The following is a 24398-nucleotide window of genomic DNA, read 5'->3' on the forward strand; positions in this document are numbered from 1 at the left end:
CTGACAGCATCTGCTATACCTCACGTCTTTGAATATTCTGTATCATCTGAAATTTTATAAATTAAAATGACGATATAAAACAAAATTGCTTTCTATTGAACATTTGATATTTGCAACTAAATGTGCCTTAAGCTCTGTTTCCTGGGTAGTGTGTCTGGGACTAAATTTGAAAAGAAGCACATCACAAAATCGAAGGCAATCAAGGAAGAATAAAACCATTAGGTTGAACTATATGAAATGCTGTTTTTTTGCAGATCAAAAACAGTTGAATATCAGCAGTTTCATATGGTTCAACCTACTATGTATCAAACTTCAATTATTTCCTTTCTGGGTTCCATAACTATTGTAGAACCTATTTGCAAGGTCTTTGCTTCTACCTCTCATTTCTTTTTCTCTTCTCCTTTTCCTTTGTTCATGAGGAAACGTAGGCATAAAAGCGCAAACTAATGACTACTGGTACACTGAAAATACAACTTTTCAGCTGTGGCCAGGCTAGGTGTGAGTGAATGAATGAATGAAGCAAAGTATGAGTTACATAAAGAATATATCTTTCTCTTCTACTTCCCATGTTTCCATTCTTTCAAATAAGGAAACAGTAATTACTATCTCAAAAGACTGGCATACTAAAGCACACCAGAATACAAAACCAAGACTGTGATACAAATAATTAAACTACCATGTATATAAAAATGTTTATAAACCTTTTTGAGTTTATTTTCATGAAAATACATTCACTTTGTAAGATAAAGTATATAGCTACAATAGACATCTGTATTTAGTTTTAGCTACTGCCAAAGAATTGAAAAATGGAAGAAGAAAGAAAAGGCAGATATACGATCATCTTTACCTGCAAAAGGAAATCTCAACAAGGGACTGTCCTCCACCATTATATCTTCTTGTGTCTTGTGTCCAAGCCTTGGCTTGTACTGCTGCCCAAACTCTGTGGAATGGATGGAATCTACAGAATTCATTTCATTTGACTGTGTGGTCTGAACATCGCCTGTGTGTTCAGAGGAGCACAGCAAGTCTTCAGAATGCTGCTCTGCTTTCATTAGGTCGCTACCAGATAATACTCTCAAACTGACAGCAGGAAATTTCAGAACAGCAGAGTTTACCTCACCCAAACTCAAAGCATTTGATATCCCAAAGTCATCATCCTCAGGAATGGGGTTGTACCATATTTCTCCTTCATCATCTGCATCATTTTCCTCGTTAAAGTCTAAAGAACAGTTTCCTGATAATGAAGAATTTGTAGCATTACATACCACATACGTACAACAGTCTTCAGAGGATTTGAGGAAAGATTGTGATAGCTGATGTTTAGGTAGAGAAGGAGGTGAGATGGATAAATTACTTATATCTTGGCATTTCTTATTTTCTTCTGCCAAATTAAATGATCTCAGAGTACTCTGATACAGCCAATTGCGTTTCTTTGACACAGTGATGCTGTTAAGTGTCTTATGACCTCTGAATCCAGTATCATCCTTCAGATCTTCAAGTTCTTGTCTCTTCATTGTAGACCCATACACATTTTCAAATAAATCTGTTCCAAAGAAAAAAAGAAGGTAGAATATAATTGCTGGAATAACAGAAAAGATGTCCCTTAAGACCAGTTATTAAAATACTATTTTTAAAAAGATAAAAAGAAAGAAAAGTAGTATTAAACACATTCAGAGACAAAAATTGAACAAGAAAAATTTTGGATTTTTCTACCTAAAAATGATTCTATTCTATTATTAAGAAATCAGACTGCTAGTATAAGTGTCATAAGAATTCTAAGAAAAAGGATAAACAAACCCTGAGACTGCCTTTATAAACATGATAGGGCTAACAAAGCCTTACTCTAAGGAAAACATACTTTATAAAAAGCTTATATAGGATGCTTTATACACCATATGCCTTTAATTAATATTTAAATAATTTTAAGCTCATTACTACAAGGGCCAGAAGTCTTTAGAAAACACAGGTAATATTCTTACCTTTTCACACAAAGATTAACTTTGAATAAAAATAAAAATAAGTGTGCCTTACTTAATACTAAATGCCTTACTGATTACTAAAATTTCAACATAACATCTGAAATTTCCTGTTTCATAACCATACAGTACAGTAGCATCTTATGCAGGATTTAAGTTCTAAATATCTAGGGCAAAAATAAACATAAAAATCCTTAAGAAGGCCCCACATTAGAACCAGGTATCCTGTCTCACACTAAGCACAATACAGCTGTTATATTTGCCAGGAACAAACTTAAGCAGCAAGAATAGACGAACAAAATAGTCCCTGCCCTTAAGGAATTTGTAGTGGGGAACATCAAATACTTAGATATGTGTATGTGCTAATATAATGTGATAAGACTCTAATAACGTATATATAACATTAATTCCATATAAAGAGGAAAAATATTTGTGCTTCCAAAGAGTTGCATAAAGAATGCCTCAATAACAGTCAATAAGCTAAATATATATCATAATAATAATTCACTACACATAGATAATTAAAACAAAACCACATTTCTTAAATTTTAAGATCATGCCAGGTTTGTAAATTATGGAATTACTGTCTTATACTACTTTGTGTATGTGGTTGATTCATCTTAGTATTACAGCAAGTAAAATACAATAGTCTAATATCAGAGAGTGATAAAAATACATTAAACTATGAGGAGCTTAATAACAACCAAAAAATCAGGTTCATGCATAATCAAGGCTTTCAGTAACCTCTCTTCTACTGAAAAAAATCCTTTAAAAAATGTAAATTTGCCTTTTTTTTAATCCTATACATTACCCAACCAAGCAGATTAAAAAAACAAAACAAAACTCAGTTTCAAGTTCAATTAGTTCCAGAGGCAGGAACAGACTAGGAATCAGAAGGGAAAGAAGCTCCCATGAATGAATGCCTATTATGCCAGACATTTATCTATTCAACAAATATTTAGTGAGTGCCTATTATGTGCCAGGAATGAGAGAGGAAGCAGTAAGGAAGCCCTTAACCTCATTTAACCTCCACAACAATCCGGAGACAGGTACGATTATTTCCATGAGCTTCAAAAAATACGAGGAATACGGTCAAAGTGCTAGCCCTAGGATTCAAATTTAAGCCTGTCTAACCCTAAAATCCATGCTCTTACCCATCTCCCGCACACCATGCTACCCACTAAAAGTAGGGAAGTAGGTGACCCTCTCTGAAGATGGCCATCATATCAACCAGTTAACCTTATGTGGTGCCTGCTGGTAAGGATTAAGTGACAGAATGTTCAAAATACTTTGAGAACTATATAGTACTACTCAGAAAAGTCAAGTAACTTGCCCAAGATCACCTAGTTGGTAAAGAGAAAAGGCAGCCCTCAAAATAAACTCTTCTGACTCCGAAGTTTGTAGTAGAACACCCGGGCTACTACTAAGAAATACCCACCTCCACCCTCCAGGATGTAACATGCAAACATGTAACAGATATTCAATAAATATCTTGAATTGATTTAGTTTGATTTAAATAATGAAAACCTGAAGATTCAAGAGTCTTTATCTGCTTCTGTCTCCTTTACACTTAAAATTAAGAACTGAAAATCAACACACACTCAGGAATCACTGGGCTTCTGGGTTTTTAATGACCACATCCTTTTGCCAAGTGCACTAAAATCTAGATCAATTTCATGTTTTAGCCCAAATCTTGTATTATTTAATAGCATTTCAGACCTTCACAGAATATTAGACGTAGTTTTAACACAATTATAAATTTGAAACAAAAAGTATAAAATTATACAACTCACAATGGCTATGAGCCACATCTTATTTTACGTTTTTCTCAGATGTCTCTCAAAACATCCAAAATTTTATATAGTTAGGCACATTATTTTGAGTCTTATCAGAGTTTTTTTGACATACACTATATATGAAATAAACACACTTTTACTAGTACTACATTCCAAGGAACTGCAATGAGAAAAATAAAGCTACTAGCATCCCGTGCAAAAAACTTGAAACCAGATAGTCTGATTGTTACTGCTGAATATTTCAAAATACGGGATGTGGAAGTTTAAATTTAGAGATAAATAGGTACATTATTAAAATTTCTGATAAAGGCCAAATTTACTCAGTTATTAAAAGTGAATATAAGCAATACATCATTTAGGGCAGCAAATTTTACTGAGCAATTATTTATAAAGAATTTAAAGCATTTCATTTTTATCTCAGTTAATTAAAAGATGCATATGTAAATTACACAGAAATGGAAAGCTATTTGCAGTCTTCCCTTCACTCCTCTTTTATGCTAAAATTAATGTTAAACCTTATTGGCATAAATTTAAAAGCTACCTTTAGCTTGAGATTTTATACACACACACACACACACACACACATACATGCAAGAAGGCACAAGTAAAAAAATATAAAAATAAGTGTGCAAAGTTGCAAGGCAAAAAAATCTTTATTCTCTTGCAACTACACGTTATAGTATAATTATCAGATTCTAACCAAAGTCATTTTACTTCAAAAATCTGTAAGAGAACGCAGAAGCAGCAATTAAAAGTTTTTCACTCAGAAAAATATTCTACATAGTGGTGAACTACTCAAGCCAATTTTATGTTCTCAACTATTATTTCTTAATAAACCTAGATGACTTACTATTACTAAACATTAAACGAGTGCCCCAGCCCAAAATCAGCAAACTTGCTGAGAAATTATGTATTTCAACGCTCACTGAAAATGTACAGTATCTACAGACATCTTTTCATCATTTTTAAATTTCTACTGCAGAAACAAACTCTGTTGCTTTTGCTTCTCTTTAAAAATCCTAAATAAAAGTATTTTTATGAACATTGTGTTCGAGTTTAAATAAATACAAGCAGCACTGCTTATACAGTTAAGCCTGGCTGCCCAGATGAAATGACTATAATAAACTTAAGCTTTAGGTTTATATGAGTGTGTTTACACATATGTCTTGATCTTTCCCAGATAAATCTAAATCGGGTAAGGGATACAACGAAAAGGAAAGAAGTGCTTTTTGTATCTTATTTTTCCTCCCTAGTGACTAGCAATAAAATCCCTTAAGAAAAAAGCTGTGTGCTAGCTTTGGAGACAGGAAAGTAGAGAAAAAAATTTTGAGACTGTTTCTGGTTCCACAAAAGTAATGGGGAGGAGCAAGAGAAAAGAAGCACAAAAGAAAAGATGAGCAGAATAAATAAGTGCCCCTAAAGGGGTGAACTCCAGTTCAATTCCCAATGTTCCTCAAGGCAGTACTCAACTTCTGATCATCTCAATCTCACTCTCCATCCCGAGTCCTAATGATGCAAGGCAGTATTCTCCTCACAAAGTCTGCTTGCCTTTCTCTGGATAACAACTAACTAAGCGCCAGGCATGGTACCAAATGGATTATCTTTTTTCATAGTCACAGTGACCTGATGACTAAGGCTATGCCGGCTACGCTTGTCTGGTAACAAGCCTGGTAAGTGGTGGAGTCTGATCAGAACACCAGAAAATCTATTCTGTTAACCACTGTTCTATATGGCCTCCTTTCCTGCAGATTCCAAAATCTCACTTTTATTAGTGCCAGATGAGACCAATATGGAGGGAACTGCTTAAACTTGTCATACATAACTAGTAAGCATAAATTCATAGAAATAAAACTGAAGCAGAAAGAGCTCAAATGGTTTGCTCTAATAGGGGTTAGTTTAAGCATCAAGTATCAGAACAAAGTAGAAAAGTAGAATGTTTTTACAAAACTTTAACAAACGTTATCAAATAGGTGACCGACCGGGGGGACTGAGAACTCTAGGACCTTACTACTCAAAGTGTGTACCAAACAGTAGTATCTACACTGGAAGTTAATTAAAATGCAGAATCTCAGGTCCATCCCCATACACATTTGATTTGCATTTTAACAAGATTTTCAGGGAATTCATATGCACATGAAGTTTGAAAAGCAGGGCTCGGTAACAGTGAACCACAGTTTGAGTGGCAAAGGGTCTAGAAAACAGCCTTAGTAATTCTCAAAAAATGAACACCACTTAGAAACACAGGACTTTCAAATCAATACAACATTATTTTCCGCTGAATTTGTAGTTCTGCGTTTTCCTGCCACCAGCAACTCTAACGTTCTATGGCACTCTTCCCAAAAACAAAAAAACTGCACTTGCTTGTAGGGCCACAATGGCAGAATTTCTCAGAGAGGAATGTAACGCTAGAAGACAGTCAAAAATTATGTGCCTATTGCTACTAGTCTTGAAGAGGACTAATGCATAAAAGAATTTGTTGGAAAAATTCATAATGTAGCTCATAAAGATAAGAAATTAGAGCTAGAAATACTTGAGAAAAGAGAACAGATGGGAATCTGCATTATAATAAGTGTCAACTTCTTTAAGATATGATGCACAAGATCATACCAGCTAATTAATACTATTTTAAAAAACTGTCTAAAGATTTTAGACAAAATATTAACAAGTTACATGCTCTAAATTTTTTCTTTCACAGATCATGGAGCAAGAAAAGTAGAGTCAAAGTAGGCTAATTATTTTTTAAAGCAGTAAAAGACCAAAATAGCTCAACCTGGTGCTTTTGAATTTACTTCTGAGTACTATATGCTAATTAAAACTTATTTATAAAGACTTATAATGGAGTATAGTTGGCAAATAGATTAAAATTCCTTTGTAATCTTAAGACTTGCAGAAACTTGATGATATTTATTATGTGTAATGACTTTACATTTCTTAAATAATCATCTCAATTAGGAACAAATTGGCCAAACTGTGAACACTACATACCCAACTGCATCAAATCACTGACATTATTATACTATCAAAAGTTTTAGTGGTTCTTAGTAAGAGCCAGAAATCAAAATAGAAAACCATTTTGGTTTCCATTTGTCAAATGGGCTCAAAAATTTCCAAAATACCTAAGTAGATTAGGTATCTCTATCCCACTATATAGTTATTCTGTGTTATAAGTTCTAACTGTAACTTTATTTTTTTTTTTAAAAATCCTCATAAATAATATTGCATAGAAAAATGTGATATAAGCCTTTTAGGCTATTTAACACCTTTATACAATCAAGAATGTACTGCTTCATCTGGATTACCCAATTAATTTTTCAGAAAACATGATTTAAAAGTAGACTCCAAGTAACATCAATTTGAACTAAGTAAACATTTAAAGGTAAAGATTTAAAATGGAGATAGCCATTGATTAAAAAATGTCTTAAGACCTATTGTAGGATTCCTCCATCTTCTTCGCAACTTTGAGGAAGTCACTTACCCCTCTAAACCTTGTTGAAATTCCGTCCATCTCCTCAATTCAAGCAACTTAACAGAATTAAGTGAATCAAACATCTATGGAACTTTAGAGTCTTTTTGACCTTATACAAATAGGGGTTTTGGAGTCATAAAGACCTGAGTTTGAATCTACGTAATAGCTGGAATCTAGTATATACAAACCATATACTAGTTTGAGTGGCCTTGGGCAAACTACTTACCCCTCTGTTTCTTTTGCTGTTGTTGTTAAATCACAGTTGTCATACCTCCATGGGGGAGAATAATAAAGATGATACGCCAACCACAAGAAGTATCCAGGATGGTTTTATTTATTTATTTATTTTTTGTGAGGAGATCAGCCCTGTGCTAACATCTGCCAATCCTCCTCTTTTTGTTAAGAAAGACCAGGCCTGGGCTAACATCCGTGCCCATCTTCCTCCACTTTATATGGGACACGGCCACAGAACGGCTTGCCAAGCAGTGCGTCAGTGCACGCCTGGGATCCGAACCAGACAAGCAGCCGCAGCAAAGCACATGCACCTAACCGCTTGCGCCATCGGGCCGGCCCCCAGAATGGTTTTAATAAGTACAATTAACCTTCATGAAAAATAGTTTTTAAAAAAATCAACTGTCCAAATCTATACTAGATAGGTAAACATTGCACAAATTATTTTTATCTTTCCTAAAAGATGAACTGGTGATATGAAAGGCAACAGGATCTATGAAAGTTTTTAAACCAGAAATTATCGAAGCTTTTGCTTAGATTTCTTGTAAAATATCTAAAATACTATCACAGGGTATTCTAATATTTCATTTTAATTTCTTTTAAAGTTAGTTTCACTTAGTTTCTCAATGAAAAAGATAAATGAATTCATTCTCAAGAGTTACTACATTTATTATTACCTTAAAATCTTTGAATGTTTACACTACAACTGAAGGCATTAAAAGCCATCCCATGGTAAACGGGATATTTGACTAAAGTTTTATACAGATTTGTGTTATGGCTGACATTTCACTGTCTTACAAAGAGTTAACTGAACCAAAATCAGGAAAGGTAAAGATATATTGGCAATAAAATCTAATAAATGATTACAAATATTTTACTCCTGGAAATGCATATTTTAATACAAACTTGGCATAAAGTACACCTCTCTTCACAAAAAATTTACATTCTACCATCCTTTTATTCAAGTGAAATGGAATAAATTTGAGGGAAAAATTGACAGGTGTGGATTAGAGATTTATAATCTCTAATTTATAATCTTTAATTTATAATCTCTAAAAAAACTTTTCAAGTCTGTATACACTTTAAATGAATCATTTGATTTGTCCTCATTGTATAATTAGAAGTTTTGTGAACTTTGTTTCTCCCCACTGTTTTTGTGTTTACTGGTTAAACAAAGTTAATGTGTATAAACCTAGTCCTGTAGGATTTGTAATTCTTACCAGAGAAACTGCCAAGCACTGTGAACACGTTTTACATTTCAGCATGTAATATTTTTAAAATTATTATTGGCACATAAGTTATTACGTTCACTAAAAGTCTTTATATTTAAGAGTGTAGTTCAAAAGACCATGTTGGTTTTGGCTCAGTTTGAAGGTACTATACTTCTTTCAGAAGAGAATTTTTGCTATTTACAACACAACTAGATTTCTAGAATTGATAACCTAAATCTCCAGTGAAAATTAAAAATCACGACATACAAAATAGGCAGAAGTAAGGATAGTCCTACTGTAAGGACACATATACTTAAGTTCACAAATGACTTTAAATGTCTACACATTCTTAAAAAGTACATAAGGGACATTTTTCTTTTGGTTAAAACACTAGTGCCCTTGCTTTTCCACAATAAAAAGCTTAGTTACTTTGTTGGTTTTTTTGTGGGAGGGTGAGGGAAGGGCAATGTGGAGAAAAGAAGCACGTGACATCCTACCTGACTAAAAAGAAATTTTACTCTGGTAGTTTTTTGTTTTGTTTTGTTTTTGGGTTTTGGGTTGTGTCTGTGTGTGTGTATGCACGCCTGGGAGAGAGAGGGAAAAAAGGCATAATGAGAAAAATGACAGTTTATGAAGCCCGTAAAGTCTACCTTGGATCAAATTCAAATTCACAAACTCCACAAAAGTCTACCGATTTGCCTAGAGCTACAAAGAATAAAAATCAAAGCGGCCCCGCCCAACTCTAAACCTACTAAAAGCGTGTGGTGAACTTAACCTTTACTCACTGTTGTGCTTAGGAGTAGAAACACTGGCTCTTAGAGAAGAAAAAACAAAAACTCCAAGTTCCTCATGCTACTGTCTTAAAAAAAGAAAAAAAGGCAAAAAGAGTGAATGCATTATACCAAGTAACCTCGAAATGGCATTAAGCTGCCACTTACCTGACACTTCCTTCCCCACGGGCACCTACCTGTCTGCAAAAACAGACCTGATTCTTCGCTCTTCGGACACAAGTCCAGTAGGTAAACATCAAGGCTCGAAGCGTTAGCATTCTGATTGCAAAGTATCCTACCTGTCAGCTTAATTCTTTGGTCTGGAGGCACCGAGAGGACATGGCTTTCCCGCATTTTCAAAGCGCCCAGGTTTGGAGAGGTTGCCTGCGCTCCCGCGACTTTGGGGGCTGTCCCACGGGCGCGACCCTTCATTCCCAGGGACAGCAGGCGCCCTTTGTACATCCACTTCTGCAGCTTCCTGACTGTCACCGCGGGAGGCTTGAGGAAGGGGAGCCCCTCCTGGCCGTCCCCTTTGGCGCTGCGTAGCACCGAGGACCCCGCAGGATCCCCGAAAGGGTTTCCCGCGGAGCGGCTGGGCTCCTTGGAGCTGGAAGGCAGGAGGCCGGAGGGCGCCGCGGCCCGGGCGCTGCCTCCGCTCCAGCCGTCCATCCCGCCTCCACGTGGCGGGGGCTCGTCGCGGTCCCCGCGCGCGCCACACCTGACCCAGCTGTCGCTCGGCCACCGCTGGAAGGGAGGCGGCTTGGCACCCACCCGGAGGCTCTCGAGGCTTCTACTGCAGGGCAGCTGCATCCGAGGAGTCCGCAGGCGGCCTCCCCCCGACTCCCTCGGAGGCGACCGGGGCGGGGACACCTGCTGCCAAGGGCGGCCGCCGCCTCCCTGCTCCCAATCCCGGGGGCAGGCTCGGCCGACCGCAGCGCCGCAGGGGGAAGGCGGCTGGCCCCGAGCCCCGGCTCCCGCAGGCCAGGAGCGGTCCACCCAGCCCGGACCGCCCCGCCGCGCGCCCGAGTCAGGGGGCAGGTCGTGCATGGCCTGGATCAGCAGATAATAGGCCTCTCGCAACTGGGTCTGCAGCCTGCCCGTCTCCAGGCGGCCGCCCTCCGCCCTCGGGGAGGAGCCCGCTGCCGGGGAAGGCGGGGGCCACCGCTCCGCCTCCGCCCCCTCGGGCTCGGGCGCGGGCAGGGAGCCGCCGGGCAGGTTCTCGTAGTAGTCCGCGCCGTCCTGGTCGTCCTCCTCTCCGCTGCCCTCGGAGCCCGGCGGAGCGTGCAGAGAGGCGCGAGGGAGCCGGCGGCCCGGGGGGGTGGCCTCCTTCCCGCCGCGCGGCCGGGGCCCGGGCGCCCCCGACCGCTCCGCTCGCCCTCCCGGGACCGGCGCCTCAGGACCCCACGCCAGAGGCGACGGCGTGGGCTGCTCGAGGCTCTGCTGGGCTCCGCCGGCGTGCTCGCGGGGGGGGGCGGCCCGAGCCCCCTCGGCGGCCGAGGAGGCCGCCACGGTAGCTGCGGCGGCCACCCGGAGCCCGAGTTCCCCCGCAGCGCGGGGACCCCGCCTCCCCCGGAGCTTGGACAGCGTCCTCCTCAGAGGGTCCGCCATCCCCTCCGCCTCAGCAACCAGGCGCGCCCCCGCCGCGGGGAGAAGTCGGAGCCCCGCTCGGGAGAGAGCCGCGCTCGCGGACGCGGCGGCGGCGGCGGCCGCGGCTCCCCATGACCAGCGCTGGCCCTCGCGGGCTCCTCACATACTTGGCATAACTCTGCCGCGGGAGGGTGGGGGAGGGCGGCGGCGCGCACGGCGCATGCCCCGGAGCCCCGGCCGCGACGGGGCGCGCGGGCCGCGAGGCTGCGTTCCCGGGTGGGCGCGCGGCGCGGGGCGAGGCGGAGGGCCGGGCGGGGCGGTGGGTGAGGGGTGAGCCGAAGTAGACCGAGGGAAGCGAGGGTGAGCGCACGCGGCGAGGGTGGTGCGGGGAGAGTTGAGGCAGGAAAAAGAACGAGCGGGAAGGTGTCTGGGCTGGAGGCTGCCAAGTCTTGGTTAGGGAGACAGAGAGAGGGAAAGTGCCCTCCTGGCTGCCACTTCATCACCTTCGCCACCCTCCCCATTGCCACCATGGCATGAGGTGTGTCTCATATAGCGTGTCCTAGCTTGAGAGAAAACTAAGACTGTTCTGACGGACAAAGTATGAGTACAGCTGTATGTCACTCAGTGCAACGTGTTCTAGAAACGTTCCGAAACATTTTAATTGCACAGGGAGCTAGCTATTTAAAGGAAATTTGCAGCGATTTCTTTTCATAAGAATCTTTTTGTCCAAAGAATCATCACTGGTGTCTCTTTTAGGTATATTTTTGTTTCTTTTTTTCCCCAATTAATACATGCTAACGCTAAATTCTGACATCAACCAAAACTTGTAAAATAGAGCTGCAAATGTCACAGTGCCCCCCCCCCATGACTCCACTAACACTTCATTTTAATTAAAACCGGAGTGAGAAACAATTGGATTGAAATTCGGAAACAATGCTCTTTGGAAATACCGGCTCTCTCAAAAACATTAAATCCCATGTTCTATGTAACAGTTGTAAACTAAAGTACCTCTTGTTGCCAGAGATCAGTGGACCTATCCGTGATTGATAAGAATCAGTGTTGTCATCATCCCTGATTTCAGTTACATTTTTCAGTGTTTACATCTTAGAAAGGGCCTTTGAGTAGCTCATTGTTTGCACACAGTGCTTGCACGAGTGCTTACTGCACTCAAGCAATATTTGTTGAATAAGTAAATGCTTGCATAACTGAATAAAAGAATTTATTACTAACTTATCCTATCTCCAACTATATTTAAGGGTTTTTTTTTCCCCGCACCGGCCAAAGGCTCCCGTCTCTAAATGTGCTTTGATCTATACTACTTTGTTAATACCTATTTTCTGCCTCCTGGAATATTTTTACCTGCATGTCTATTTGCAGAAATCTTAACGCATCCTTTAAGACTCCGCTCAAATGCTTTCTTCTCCATGAAGTCATTTCTGATCCCCCAGATGGACATGATCTCCCATTCTTCCAAACTCCAATAGTACTTTATTCATACCCACTCACAGTATATATATTTTTTTTTATACGAGGCATACCCTATCTCCTGTACAAGAAAAATTCCTAAACTCCTTAAGGGCAGAGACTGTTTATAATTGATTTTTGTACTCTCCACAGAGTATAAATTTAGCATCTTATATACTGTACATGATGAATGAATATTCTTAAAATGTCAACTTTAATTTAAAGGAAACAAATGACTTTCATTTCCAGTCTATTGCCTAACTCTCCACTAGACCATACTATATTAGTGTTGTTTTAAAATTCTTTCAGTGATGAATAAGAGACACAGTTTGTTAAATAATCTTAATTCTCATCTAGGAAAATACCATGAAATGTTACACTATAATTTGCATACATTACTATTTATAGTTCTACACTATCTTTATTCCATGGAACAAGGCAATTTAATAAATAGTCAAGGCATAAAATCATGTCCCAGTGAAATATTCCCACAGGAAATGACTGAAAGTAAATCTGCCAGTATGGTGTCTATAAACACAATTTGATCTCTATCTCAGAAATTGTTTCCATTCCAACTCGGTTGCAAAATCTTTTTATTCTTTGTAGTTAACATAGTTGTTAAGAATACTGTTAAGTTGCATATGTATGTAAAAATGAATAGGAAAATATGATCTTGAAAGTCTAGGTTGAACTTCATCCTTAATTCAAGTTCTTGTTCAGGTCAGAAGTTATAAAACACATTGGCCAATATAAAATACTATGCATTGTTCTAGGCATTACTCAAAACTAAGTCTGATGCTGCACGGCACAACTGAACTTGATGCTACTTTAAAGTTGAGAATGTTCTATCACATAAATTCACAATTTTAAAGAAGTATTTGAGATCACAACAGAAATTAACAAGGCGATTATAGCTATGTGACACTACTTAATGACCTTAAAAATGCAAATCCCACTTTTCTGTATGTGCATTATACCTCAATAAAAAGTTTGTAAAAATGTGATTCTAAGAAGACAGTGCCCACAGAAATTACATCATATATGTAGTTAAGACAGTGGCAAGATATGAACATAAGCTATACTTTGTAAAATCCTTTTGTGTTTTAACAATTTAGACCCTATTCCCCCAGTTATCTCAGTTTTCTAGCATAATTAGAAACAAATATATTCTATATAAATATATATCCTAATACATTTCTAATTAACACATTCCCATGAATATTAGGGGGTGGGGATACATTTTCCCAGTGTTTGTACTTGTTTCTCACTGACTTGGAAATCATATTGATGCCCCATAAATTAACAACTGTGTGTCAGCACAATCACAAAAGATGCAACAACTGTGGGATAACAGGGCTCCAGTAAGGCAGGGAGCCAAACTAGAGATGGGGTAGGACTGACTCAGTCTGGAAGAAGGGGGGAAAGCCGCGCAGGCTGAGGCAGAGGGCTAAGTTTAACGGTAATAGAAGGGAATGCTAAGTGTGTTAGGTATTTTCTAGGCAATTTAAAGTGCATTTCTGTCTCGCTGCTGTTCAGTCTTCCGTCATACTCTTAGTGTAAACAAAGGCAAGTTTAACTCTGGCGTTTGCCCAGTTCTCTCTCTCTAAACTGCCTTATGGGGGGGGGGGGCATGGCTTAGTGGTTACATGCGCGCGCTCCGCTACGGGTGGCCCCGGTTCGGATCCGGGGCGCGCACTGACACACCGCTTCTCCGGCCATGCTGAGGCCGTGTCCCACACACAGCAAGTAGAAGGATGTGCAACTATGACGTATAACTATGTACTGGGGGGCTTTGGGGGGAAAAAAAAGGAGGAGGATTGGCAATGGATGTTAGCTCAGAGCTGGTTTTCCTCACCAAAAAGAGGAGGATTAGCATGGATGTTAGCTCAGGGCTGATCTTCCTTACCAAAAAAAAATAAATAAATAAACTGCCTTATCGAGATCCTCTGGTATAAACCTGTCTGGTCTGCCATGCAGTTCCATCAAAATTGAGTAAAAAATCCTTCAGCCTAAAGCTGACCACACTACCACCGCCCTGAGAATCAAAGATAGCGTGTCCTCAATAAAGCAATTTTTACTGTTAATTTTTTCATGATTAACAATATCTAGCAATTGGCAGTATTCTTTACCTCAACCCCCACCGCCAACCAAAGTAATACAAAGGGGGCTTTTGCTAAATACGTATGTATTTTCTAATGTTTTAGAAATTTATAATGTTTTAGAATATTCACTCATATTTCAGATTCTCTTAGTATATATTTGGGATATGTAGAGTAATTTGCTCAAGGTCACCATAGTAAGGGAAGGGGAATTCAAACCCTGTCTATCTGATTCCAAAGTCACTACAGCCCTAGGACATCTCCTTTATAGAAAAAGAGAAGAAACATTTGCTAAAATGGTACTTGCACTGACTTGAACCTTTGTTTTCATAAATTATTTAGTTGGTCACCTTTCAGAAAAGAGTTTAATGTTGTATGAGCTTTTGTGAACTGCAGCTGAACATTGGAAAGCTGCTTATTGCACAGTGAATGCTTCTCCGTGCATTCTTCTTCCAGGATGTTAGAACTAAATCCCGTAATATATTCCCATTTAACTGTAAATATTAATCCACAATGTGAAACTGCATCCTATAAATGTAGTCTAATTTTAAAAGTAGGACAAGCTACAATAGTTTAAAGGCAAAATATATGCATCCTTAAAACCACAGGAGCTCTTAGATAAGCCCCTTTCAAAAGTGAACTGATGGTATAGCCTGTCTTTCCTAAATGACTTGTACCTCAGGGTAACTCATAGTTGAAGGGAAGTTGCTCTCTTTCAAAAATTGTCAATTTAATAAAAAGAGTTGATAGACTATCACCATTTTGCATCCTAATGAGATAATGGATCTAATAATGGATGTGAGCAAAAGTCACCAGTGGCTACTAACATCACAAAGAGAGAGAGACAACCTGACATTACACAGCCTCTGATCAAGTATACAACACCGCCTGTGAGGTATTCTTAACAAAAATGAAACCTGAGTCTGATCAGCTTCAAGATCTGCTTACCAATTTCCAGGAATTACAGAGAACAGAGCAGCACGTTAAACACCATGGGAATGCGATCACCAAATCCAGACTATGGAAAACTACAGGTCAGAGGATCCAGTTTCTTCAACATATTAACCAATTGCAACGTATGCACCTTTTTTATTTTTACAGGAGTCCAACTTTTTAAAGAGGTCCTGGCAACTGTCTAAATCAACATGACTTTGAGGGCGGCCAGATGGTTTACTCTGCAAGGATGGCAAGAGAATATTGAAATCTAGGTCCAAGAACTCTAATTCCAATCCAAAACTTGAGGTGGTATAATGGAAATGATTTGAAATCAGATAGAACTAGTTCAAATCCTAACTTGATCAGTCATATACCCCAAAATCACTAATCATGATGAGCTCTTGCTCATCTTTGCCATTCCAGATCACTATTCCTCCTTCCTCCTAAAAATCCACAGGTCTTTGGAAGTACATGGCATGAAACTATACCACCTGCTGCCTCTGCTTTTTGTAGTCATGTCCCACTTCCCCTTCATTCATTCTAGCATCTCCTCACTATCTCTTTCTCTCCGCCATTTTTCTTGTCATCAATCTTGGTGATTTCATTATTCACAAAAAGGATCCATCTGATACCCTGGCCTATTGTATTCTTAAACTTCTCTAATAATCTTGTCCTCCACGCACCTCAGCCACCCAATCCCAGAGTCATACATTAGACTTTGTCATAACCAATAACTGCACACTCTCCAGACACCCGTGCCTATTTTCTAGCTCTCTCCCTCCAGCACCGAGGCTCCAACAATACTTTGATCCTACTATCCCTCCAGTCTATTACTCCCCTTCTGTCCTTTCTTCAGTGCTTTCCTAGTTTAGATTGCATAGTCCTTGTGTAATCACTTCCTTGCCTACGTCCTCAACTCTCTTGTCCCTCTTTCCCATTGTTCTACTCACCTGGCAAAACCTCAACTCTGGTTAAGACTAGCTTTCCCACATACTCTGCATTGACACTTCGATGGCTTAATGTGGCTGGAGAAAAACACGTTGCAAACTTCAAGCGGTCCCTCAGTGCTGCCAAACAACTCCACCAAATATCCTTAGTCCATTCATTCTCTTCTCTTTCTTGACTTTTTGACACCACCACCCCCTCCTCACTCTCAATTATCACCTTTCTCTTTGTTACACTGAGATAACAGAAACATTCAGGAGAGAACTTCCTCATCCTTCTGCCACCAAATCAACCAGCTGGCATTATTTGTTCACTGATACTCCACCTCCCTTGCCCCCTCATATAGATGAGCTGCCCCTGTGCCTACCCGAGGCCAACTCTCTCACTTCCTCTACATTTCTCCTCTCCTTCCTCCTCTTATTGCCCTCCAGTCACATTGGCTTCCTTGTTCCTTCAGCACACCAAACGCTCCAGCCTCAGAGCCTTTGCATTTGCTGTTCCCTCTGCCTGAAATGATTTCTGTGTGACTTACTCCCTTCCTCCATTCAGGTCTCACCTCAAATGCTACCTCCTCAGAAAGCCCTGACCCGACCACTCTATCTAAAATAATACCCCTGATGCTTCCTATCCATTCAATTTGCTTTTATTTTTCTTCATTGTACTCATTACTATTTAATATTACATTAGATGTCGGTTTATTTGTTTATGTAACATCACCACCACTCCCAAATGCCATAACCTCACCTTGTAGAATAGTTCTGACATGTGTCAGTGCTCCATACATCTTCATTGAAGAAATGTGTGATTTTCATGCACAAGAGCAAGTTAATATACGTTTCCATTTCCTCCATGGTAAAATCAGTTTGCTATTGTTTCATGGAGTATTGTTAAGAGGATTAAAAGAGGTAATAGACAACATAGATGAACCTTAACATTATGCTAAGTGAAAGAAGTCAGACACAAAAAGCCACATATGGCATGATTCCATTTATGTGAACTGTCCAGAATAAGTAAATCCATAGAGACAGAAAGTAGATTAGTGGTTGCCAGGGGCTGAGGGAAGGGGAGAATGAAGAGTGATTGCTAAAGGGTATGGGGTTTCTTTTTAGGATGATGAGAATGTTCTAGAATTAGATTGTGGTGATGGTTGCACAACCGTGCAAATATACTAGAAATTACTGAATTGTACACTTTAAAATGGTGAATCATTGAGCAATTGCTGTCAGAAATGCTTTCACATACCAAATCCTAGTTTTTCAATAGAGCTTTAAATTCTATGTATTCAACAAATAAATACCAGTGGCTTCTTTCTTAAAGTTTACTTTTCTCTATCAATTACCAAATGAATTCAAATCTAGACTTACAAAATTAAATAAACAAAAAGACTTTTCTGATCCCCTCAACCTCTCACTACCACCAAGAAAACAAAAACAAAGGCATTTTCAGCATTTAGAAATAACTTCCTTTCGTTTCCTACTGGAAACTCATGGTTCTTTCAAGTAAACAAAACCAAAGAGCATCATTTATATTTATAGCAAGAAACTGCTGAGAAAAACCATAATTACACCAAAAGAGATAGGTAAGTAAACACATCACTAGCCTTTTATATTCTTTTACTGGAGGATTTTCTCTAAGGCACAGAATAAAGAGCTACATATTACCTAACATTTTGGAATAGCAGGGAACCAATTTAGGGGAAAAACAAACCAAAAGCTGCCTGGTAACTTCTCTCCTGATTAAAATCATATTCTGATTATTCAATGATATGTACAGAGGGAACTTTGGGTAAGCACTTATTTATTAACTATTTCAGGTAATCCAGAAAGAATTTTTTCACTATACAAAACCAGTTATTTTCCTCCCAAGCTCATTTTTGTAAGTGCACTTATAACTATCAGTATCTCGATGGTTTTACTTTAGAAAAATCTCAATTTTATTTCAATTGCTATTTTAAATTGTGATGCATGCATCGATTATGACACATACAAGAAAGGGGAACATAGTATAGGCAAGGCCAGAAGTGTCCATTCAGTGTAGAAATGGTAGATTCCAAGAAACACATTTCAAGTGGTGTTATGGACTGAATATTTGTGTCTTCCCAAATTTCATATGTTGAAGCCCCAGTGTGATGGTATCTGGAGATGGGGGCTTTGGGAGGTAATTAGGTCATGAGGGCCAGGCCCTGGTCTGATGGGATTAGTGTCCTTATAAGAAGAGACACTAGACAGCTTGAACCTTCTGTCCAAGAACAGACCAAGGAAAGTCCATGTGAGCTGTCTTAGTCCATATGGGCTGTTATAACAAAAATACGATAGACTGGGTGACTTATAAACAACAAACATTTATTTCTCACGGTTCCAGAGGTTGGGAAGTCCAAGATCAAGACATCAACAGATTTGGTGTCTGGTGAGAGCTCACTTCCTGGTTGATATAGGGCTGTCTTTTCTCTGTGTCCTCACATGGTAGAAGGGGCAAGAGAGCTCTCTGTGGTCTCTTTTATAAGGGCACTAATCCCATTCAGGCAGGCTCTACCCTCATGAGCTAATCACCTTCCAAAGGCCCCACCTCCAAATACCAACTAAATACGTTGGGCATTAAGATTTAGCATATAGGGGCCGGCCCGGTGGCACAGCAAAGTGTGTGTGCTCTGCTGCGGTGGCCCAGGGTTCGCAGGTTTGGATCCCAGGCGCGCACTGACACACCGCTTGTCAAGCCAGGCTGTGGCGGCATCCCATATAAAATAGAGGAAGATGGGCATGGATGTTAGCCCAGGGCCAATCTTCCTCAGCAAAAACGAGGAGGATTGGCATCGGGTGTTAGCTCAGGGCTGGTCTTCCTCACACACAAAAAAAAGATTTAGCATATGAGTTGGGGGGCACACACACATTCAGTCTATAGCATGAGCACACGGTGAGAAGGCAGCCCTCTGCAAGCCAAGGAAAGAACCCTTACCAGAAACCAACAATACTGGCACCCTGATTTCAGACTTCCAGCCTCCGGAATTGTCAGAAAATAAATTTCTGTTGTTTAAGCCATCCAAGCTATTGTATTCTGTTACAGCAGCCTGAGCAGACTAAAACAAGTGGAGAGTTTTTAAAATAGGAGAGTTTTTAAAGTAACCTGTTTTCAAAGGGTTACAGATAAGTAAATTGAAGCAATGAAATATTTAGGTTAATGCATATTTGTGATAATACTGATAAATCACATCAGGAATTTAGGACAATTTCTTTGCTCTGAAAAGTTCTGCCTCCAGTTATTAATCACAACAAGACAGTAATTGCCAAAGAAATTCTTTCTTGCATTATACTTTCCTTGAAGGCTGGGATCATGTGCCATTCTTTGAACCCACAGAGCCCAACACTGCACATCTTTACTCATCTTTTGAAATCTGGACACCAGTCTCAATTCACACTACTGTTCACAAAACACACCTTCTTACCATTTTTACTAACCAACTTATCCAAGAGTTAATGAAATTCTTTCACACACTAATAATGAATTCAAGATGAAGAATAGGACTATCTATTTTATTGCCAGAGTAAACAAAATCATTATCTCTATTGACTCACTTAAGATGAAACATGATGACAGTTTTCCTAGATGCACCTAGAGATGCAAATAAGAACATCTTGAAAGCTGTTTCACTGGGCAGTCACTATCAGAAATGCTTTCACATATTGTTTCCTAGTTTTTAAGTAGAGCTCTCAATTCTATATATTCAACAAATAAATATAAGTGGCTTCTTAATTGACAGAAAAGCCTACAGAGTTATTATCAGCACTGTGATCATCAATGGAGGGGCCAGTACCCTGTGAAAACTCAGTAATTTCTCCGAAAAAAACTAAAGAGTTTCATGCAAAGACACTTTGCTCTCACACATATACAATAGGTTTCAAACTCAGTGCCCACCATGATCAGGCATGTCCTGCCAATGAGGGTACCAGTCCTGGGATAGCAACCAAAGAACCAAGCCTGCCAATTAAAAGGGAACAACTGCTTTCTCAGCTCAAGGAATGAAGAACTACAAAGAGCCCCTCCCCCATCCCTGTCTCATGTTCCTTTTTTTAACCTGTTGGGAAGGAAAAAATTTTCTCTACCCTTCTAGGCTCTTTTGGCTGGTCTATTAATTTAAATTGACATTAGACAGATTAATAGGAGAAAAACAAATTTAATTTTATATGTATGGGAGTCCCACATAGGCATGAGAGATTCAAAGACAGTCAGGCAATTGAGGCTCTTGTGCCATCATGAGCTAAGGAGAAAGGGGTATGGGTCTGGGACTTCAAAGTGAAGGAAGACAGTTCAGAGGAAGATGCAAAGAGCAAATGTTTGATAAACAAATGTTAACCGTGCAGAGACAATAAGACAAAGAGAGGAATTTGAACAAACAGGCCCTTCCCAGCTCCCCTCAGCTTACCACACCTAGCCCATACTCTTTGTAGTATGACACAAAGAGAGCTCTGGTGATAGCTCTCCTCCTGGACCAGGCCCTCTATCTAAATTCTTTTAGACAATTAAAGGGAGAGGTAAAAGTTTTCTTGAGTCTGCTGGGTCTTGATTGCCTTCAGTTCAAAATAATCCACATGCCAAGGTGGCATATTTTTGGTATGACAAAGTTTGTTCCCCTTCAAACTCTTTGACTAAGGTGATGAGTTTCACATTTTAAAAAGTACTACATAGGGGCCGGCCTGGTGGCGCAAGCGGTTAAGTGCGCGCGCTCCGCTGCGGCGGCCCGGGGTTCGCTGGTTCGGATCCCGGGCGCGCACCGAAGTACTGCTTGGTAAGCCATGCTGTGGCGGCGTCCCATATAAAGTGGAGGAAGATAGGCACCGATGTTAGCCCAGGGCCATCTTCCTCAGCAAAAAAAAAAAAAAAAAAAGAGGAGGATTGGCGGATGTTAGCTCAGGGCTGATCTCCTCACAAAAAAAAAAAAAAAAAAAAGTACTACATAGGATAACTCTGAGTGGGTCATGCAAATACATATACTCTTTGGCAGTTTTTGACCTCTCACCTTCAGGAAATAATACACCAAATTGTTTCCAGAAGAAAGGGAGGCTCAGTACCATAATTTTAAATAATCTTGAGGGTCAACCTCATGACCCAAAGGGCCAATGTCTATAGTGATAATCAAATTTCCTTCTCTTGCCTTATTTTTACTCATATAATCTCAGTACCAGTATAAGTCATAAATTTTATGAATAGTGAAGTGTTTTTACTTCACCTCCTAGTGTGATTCTCACCAAAAGCTTTGGGAGTAGGTAGCACAGAGATTGTTATAACCGTATTCATATGGGATAGCTGAGACCCAGAAGGAGAAAGCCATTTAATCATGGTAATTCAGGCCTGAGGAGGATCCAAGCCCAGTTTTCCAAGCTTCTAATACAAATCCTTTCATTTTTAAAAGCACTTTTTAATCTGCTGCAAGTGATTCTTTCTTTAAAATCTTAGATAACTTGGAAATATATAGAAAAGCCAAGATAAGTGAGAAAAATCTCATGTAACCACCCCCCCCCCCACACACACACACACACACAACTGTTCAAGTGGAATTCAACTTCACATGAAGGACAGTTGCTGCTGGGAAACCATGTTTTTCAATATTTCAACATCATTAGTAGTATTAAAATAATATTCTGGTAATACAGAAAAATTATCTCAGAGTGTGATGTTTTATTATAAACATCGACATGGTACTTGCTAGTGTTTTTGATCTAACATGTCTGAGGAAGGAAAAAGTAAAAACTCATTTTATAACAAGAATTTCAAATAACCAGTAGGTAATGTCGTTTCTACCAGGATCTCTGTGAAATTACATTGAAAAAAAGTTTTTCTTTAAATGCAGACGAAGTTCACTAATCTGAAAACTTTTTTTTTTTAACCAAACGCACCAGTCAGCAACCTCATAATTACATACCCAAAGATTGTTCAAATAAAAAGGGAACAAAGCTCCTAAATAAAGTTCAATGCATAAGTCAAGACTGCCTGGAGGTATGAGAAGTTTTATGTCTCTGTTTACTCCAGGAGTAAATTAAATAAATGCATATTTCATATATGAATCACAGTTATATTTGGTATACATATGACAGTAGGGAGAAACAAGAGAATTCTTTTCTGGATAAAATTTATTAATTAAAACTGAACATACACCCACAGGTCCAGATAGCTCCCCCTAGAACACCGTCATGACAAGTACAATAAAATATTTGTGAAGCAGAAAGGCCTATGAGGGTTCTGGGTAAAATGCACATTCTCTCTTAACTATAAAAACACAGATAGAAGGCATGCAGCACCTACTTGAGGACTCTGAAAATTAAATAGTAGTAGGTGGATTGAGGAAGAGCATAGTTCAAAGGCCCCCAAACTGATGGTGAGTTTACCCTTTTTTTTTTCCTTCCAGTATCCCTTGACCTGAGTGCAATGCAGCCTCACATCTGGAAGTGGCACTGGGGCCCAAAGAGGGTGACATCCAGGAGAAGCCCTCTGGTATCTCTCGTGGAGATGAAAGGGAATGCCTAATGCTCAGAGAAGGTGCAGAAATCCCTGGGGGTTTTCTTCTCTCTGTTCTCTGGTGTTCCACGTCCCAAGCACTCCTGTGGTGGTGATGGTAGAGCTTACAGGAGCCAATACTCTAAGTGAGGGAAACTTTTCTTTCTGAATTGTAGAGCTTTGGCCCCAAGAGGGTGCGACAACCCCCCATTGCCTTTTTCTCTCTCTCCATCTTTCTGCTACTTGGCTCTGTATGCAAGCACAGTCATAGAAGCGTGCAGCAGAGCGAGCTAACTACAGCCTCAGCTTTGAGGCCCAAGGACCAAAAGGAGGAGCACCAGGGAACTGAAAAGGACCTGAGAGATTGTGCCATAGACTGGATATTTGTGTCTCCTCCAAATTCATGTGTTGAAAACATACCCCCAATGTGATGGAATTAGGAGATGGGACTCTTGGAAGGTGATTAGGTCATGAGGGTGGAGCCCTGTGAATGGGATGAGCACCCTTATAAAAGAGACCCCAGAGAGCTTCCTCACCCCTTCCACCATGTGAGCATATACAAAAGAAGACAGCCGTCTATGAATCAGGAAGTGGGTCCTCATCAGACACCAGTCTACTGATGCCTTGATCTTGGACTTCTCAGCCTCCAGAACTGTGATAAATAAACTGTGAAAAACAAATGTTTGTTGTTTAAGCCACCCAGTCTATGGTATTCTTGTTACAGCAGCCCAAGCAGACTGAGATGGAATTTTCTTGTATGCCTGGGCTCACCATTGCACTACGCATGTGTGGATCTGATCCTAACCAGCATACCAAAGACTTTAAGAATGGAACTAACAGATACACCACAACTCAGGTCCCAAACTAGATGATCTATACATGGGACAGATCTGAACAGTGCTGCAAAGGCTTGAAGAGCCGAGCTGATATTGGAACCACAGCCCACAGAAGGTGAGTTGAAACTTGTAGTATTAACTTAGCCAGATCAATTGTCAAAAAACAAAATTAATATTCTCTATTGGATTTAAACAAGACCTAGAGTTTCACACATAATATTCAATGTGTCCAGAATACAATCCAAAACTACTCAGAGTACAAAGAACCAGTAAAATCTTAACTTGCATGGGAAAAGACAATCAATAGACACCAATACCATGGTGACACAGATGTTAGAATTATCTGACAAAGACTTTAAAACAGCTATTATATAAATGCTTCAACAAACAATTGCAAACACTCTTAAAACAAAATGGAAAAATAGAAAGTCTCAGCAAAAAAATAGAAGATATAAAGAAGAACCAAATGGAAATTTCAGAATTGAAAAATACAGTGACCAAAATAAAAAACTTCACTGGATAGGCTCAAAAGAATGGAGATGACAGAAAAAGAATCAATGAACTTGAAGATATGTCAATAGAAATTTTCCAATCT

The 24398-nt window shown here is 39.8% G+C and overlaps 1 protein-coding gene across 3 annotated transcripts in view; it reads right to left on the reverse strand.

Moving 5' to 3' along the window:
- The window catches only part of SYDE2 (synapse defective Rho GTPase homolog 2), a 43821-nt gene extending 32702 nt beyond the window's left edge, over positions 1-11119 (reverse strand). For all 3 annotated transcript variants that reach the window (XM_058538409.1, XM_058538411.1, XM_058538410.1), the window contains exons 1-2: positions 9750-11119; positions 848-1543 (exon numbers count right to left, since the gene is read on the reverse strand). In XM_058538409.1, the coding sequence (XP_058394392.1) occupies positions 848-1543; positions 9750-11058 (2005 nt within the window). In that variant the 5' untranslated portion in view covers positions 11059-11119. The remainder of the gene's footprint in view (positions 1-847; positions 1544-9749) is intronic.
- Positions 11120-24398: the final 13279 nt, after the last annotated feature.

This window comes from Diceros bicornis, chromosome 4 (genome assembly GCF_020826845.1).
Source record: "Diceros bicornis minor isolate mBicDic1 chromosome 4, mDicBic1.mat.cur, whole genome shotgun sequence".
NCBI lineage: Eukaryota > Metazoa > Chordata > Mammalia > Perissodactyla > Rhinocerotidae > Diceros > Diceros bicornis.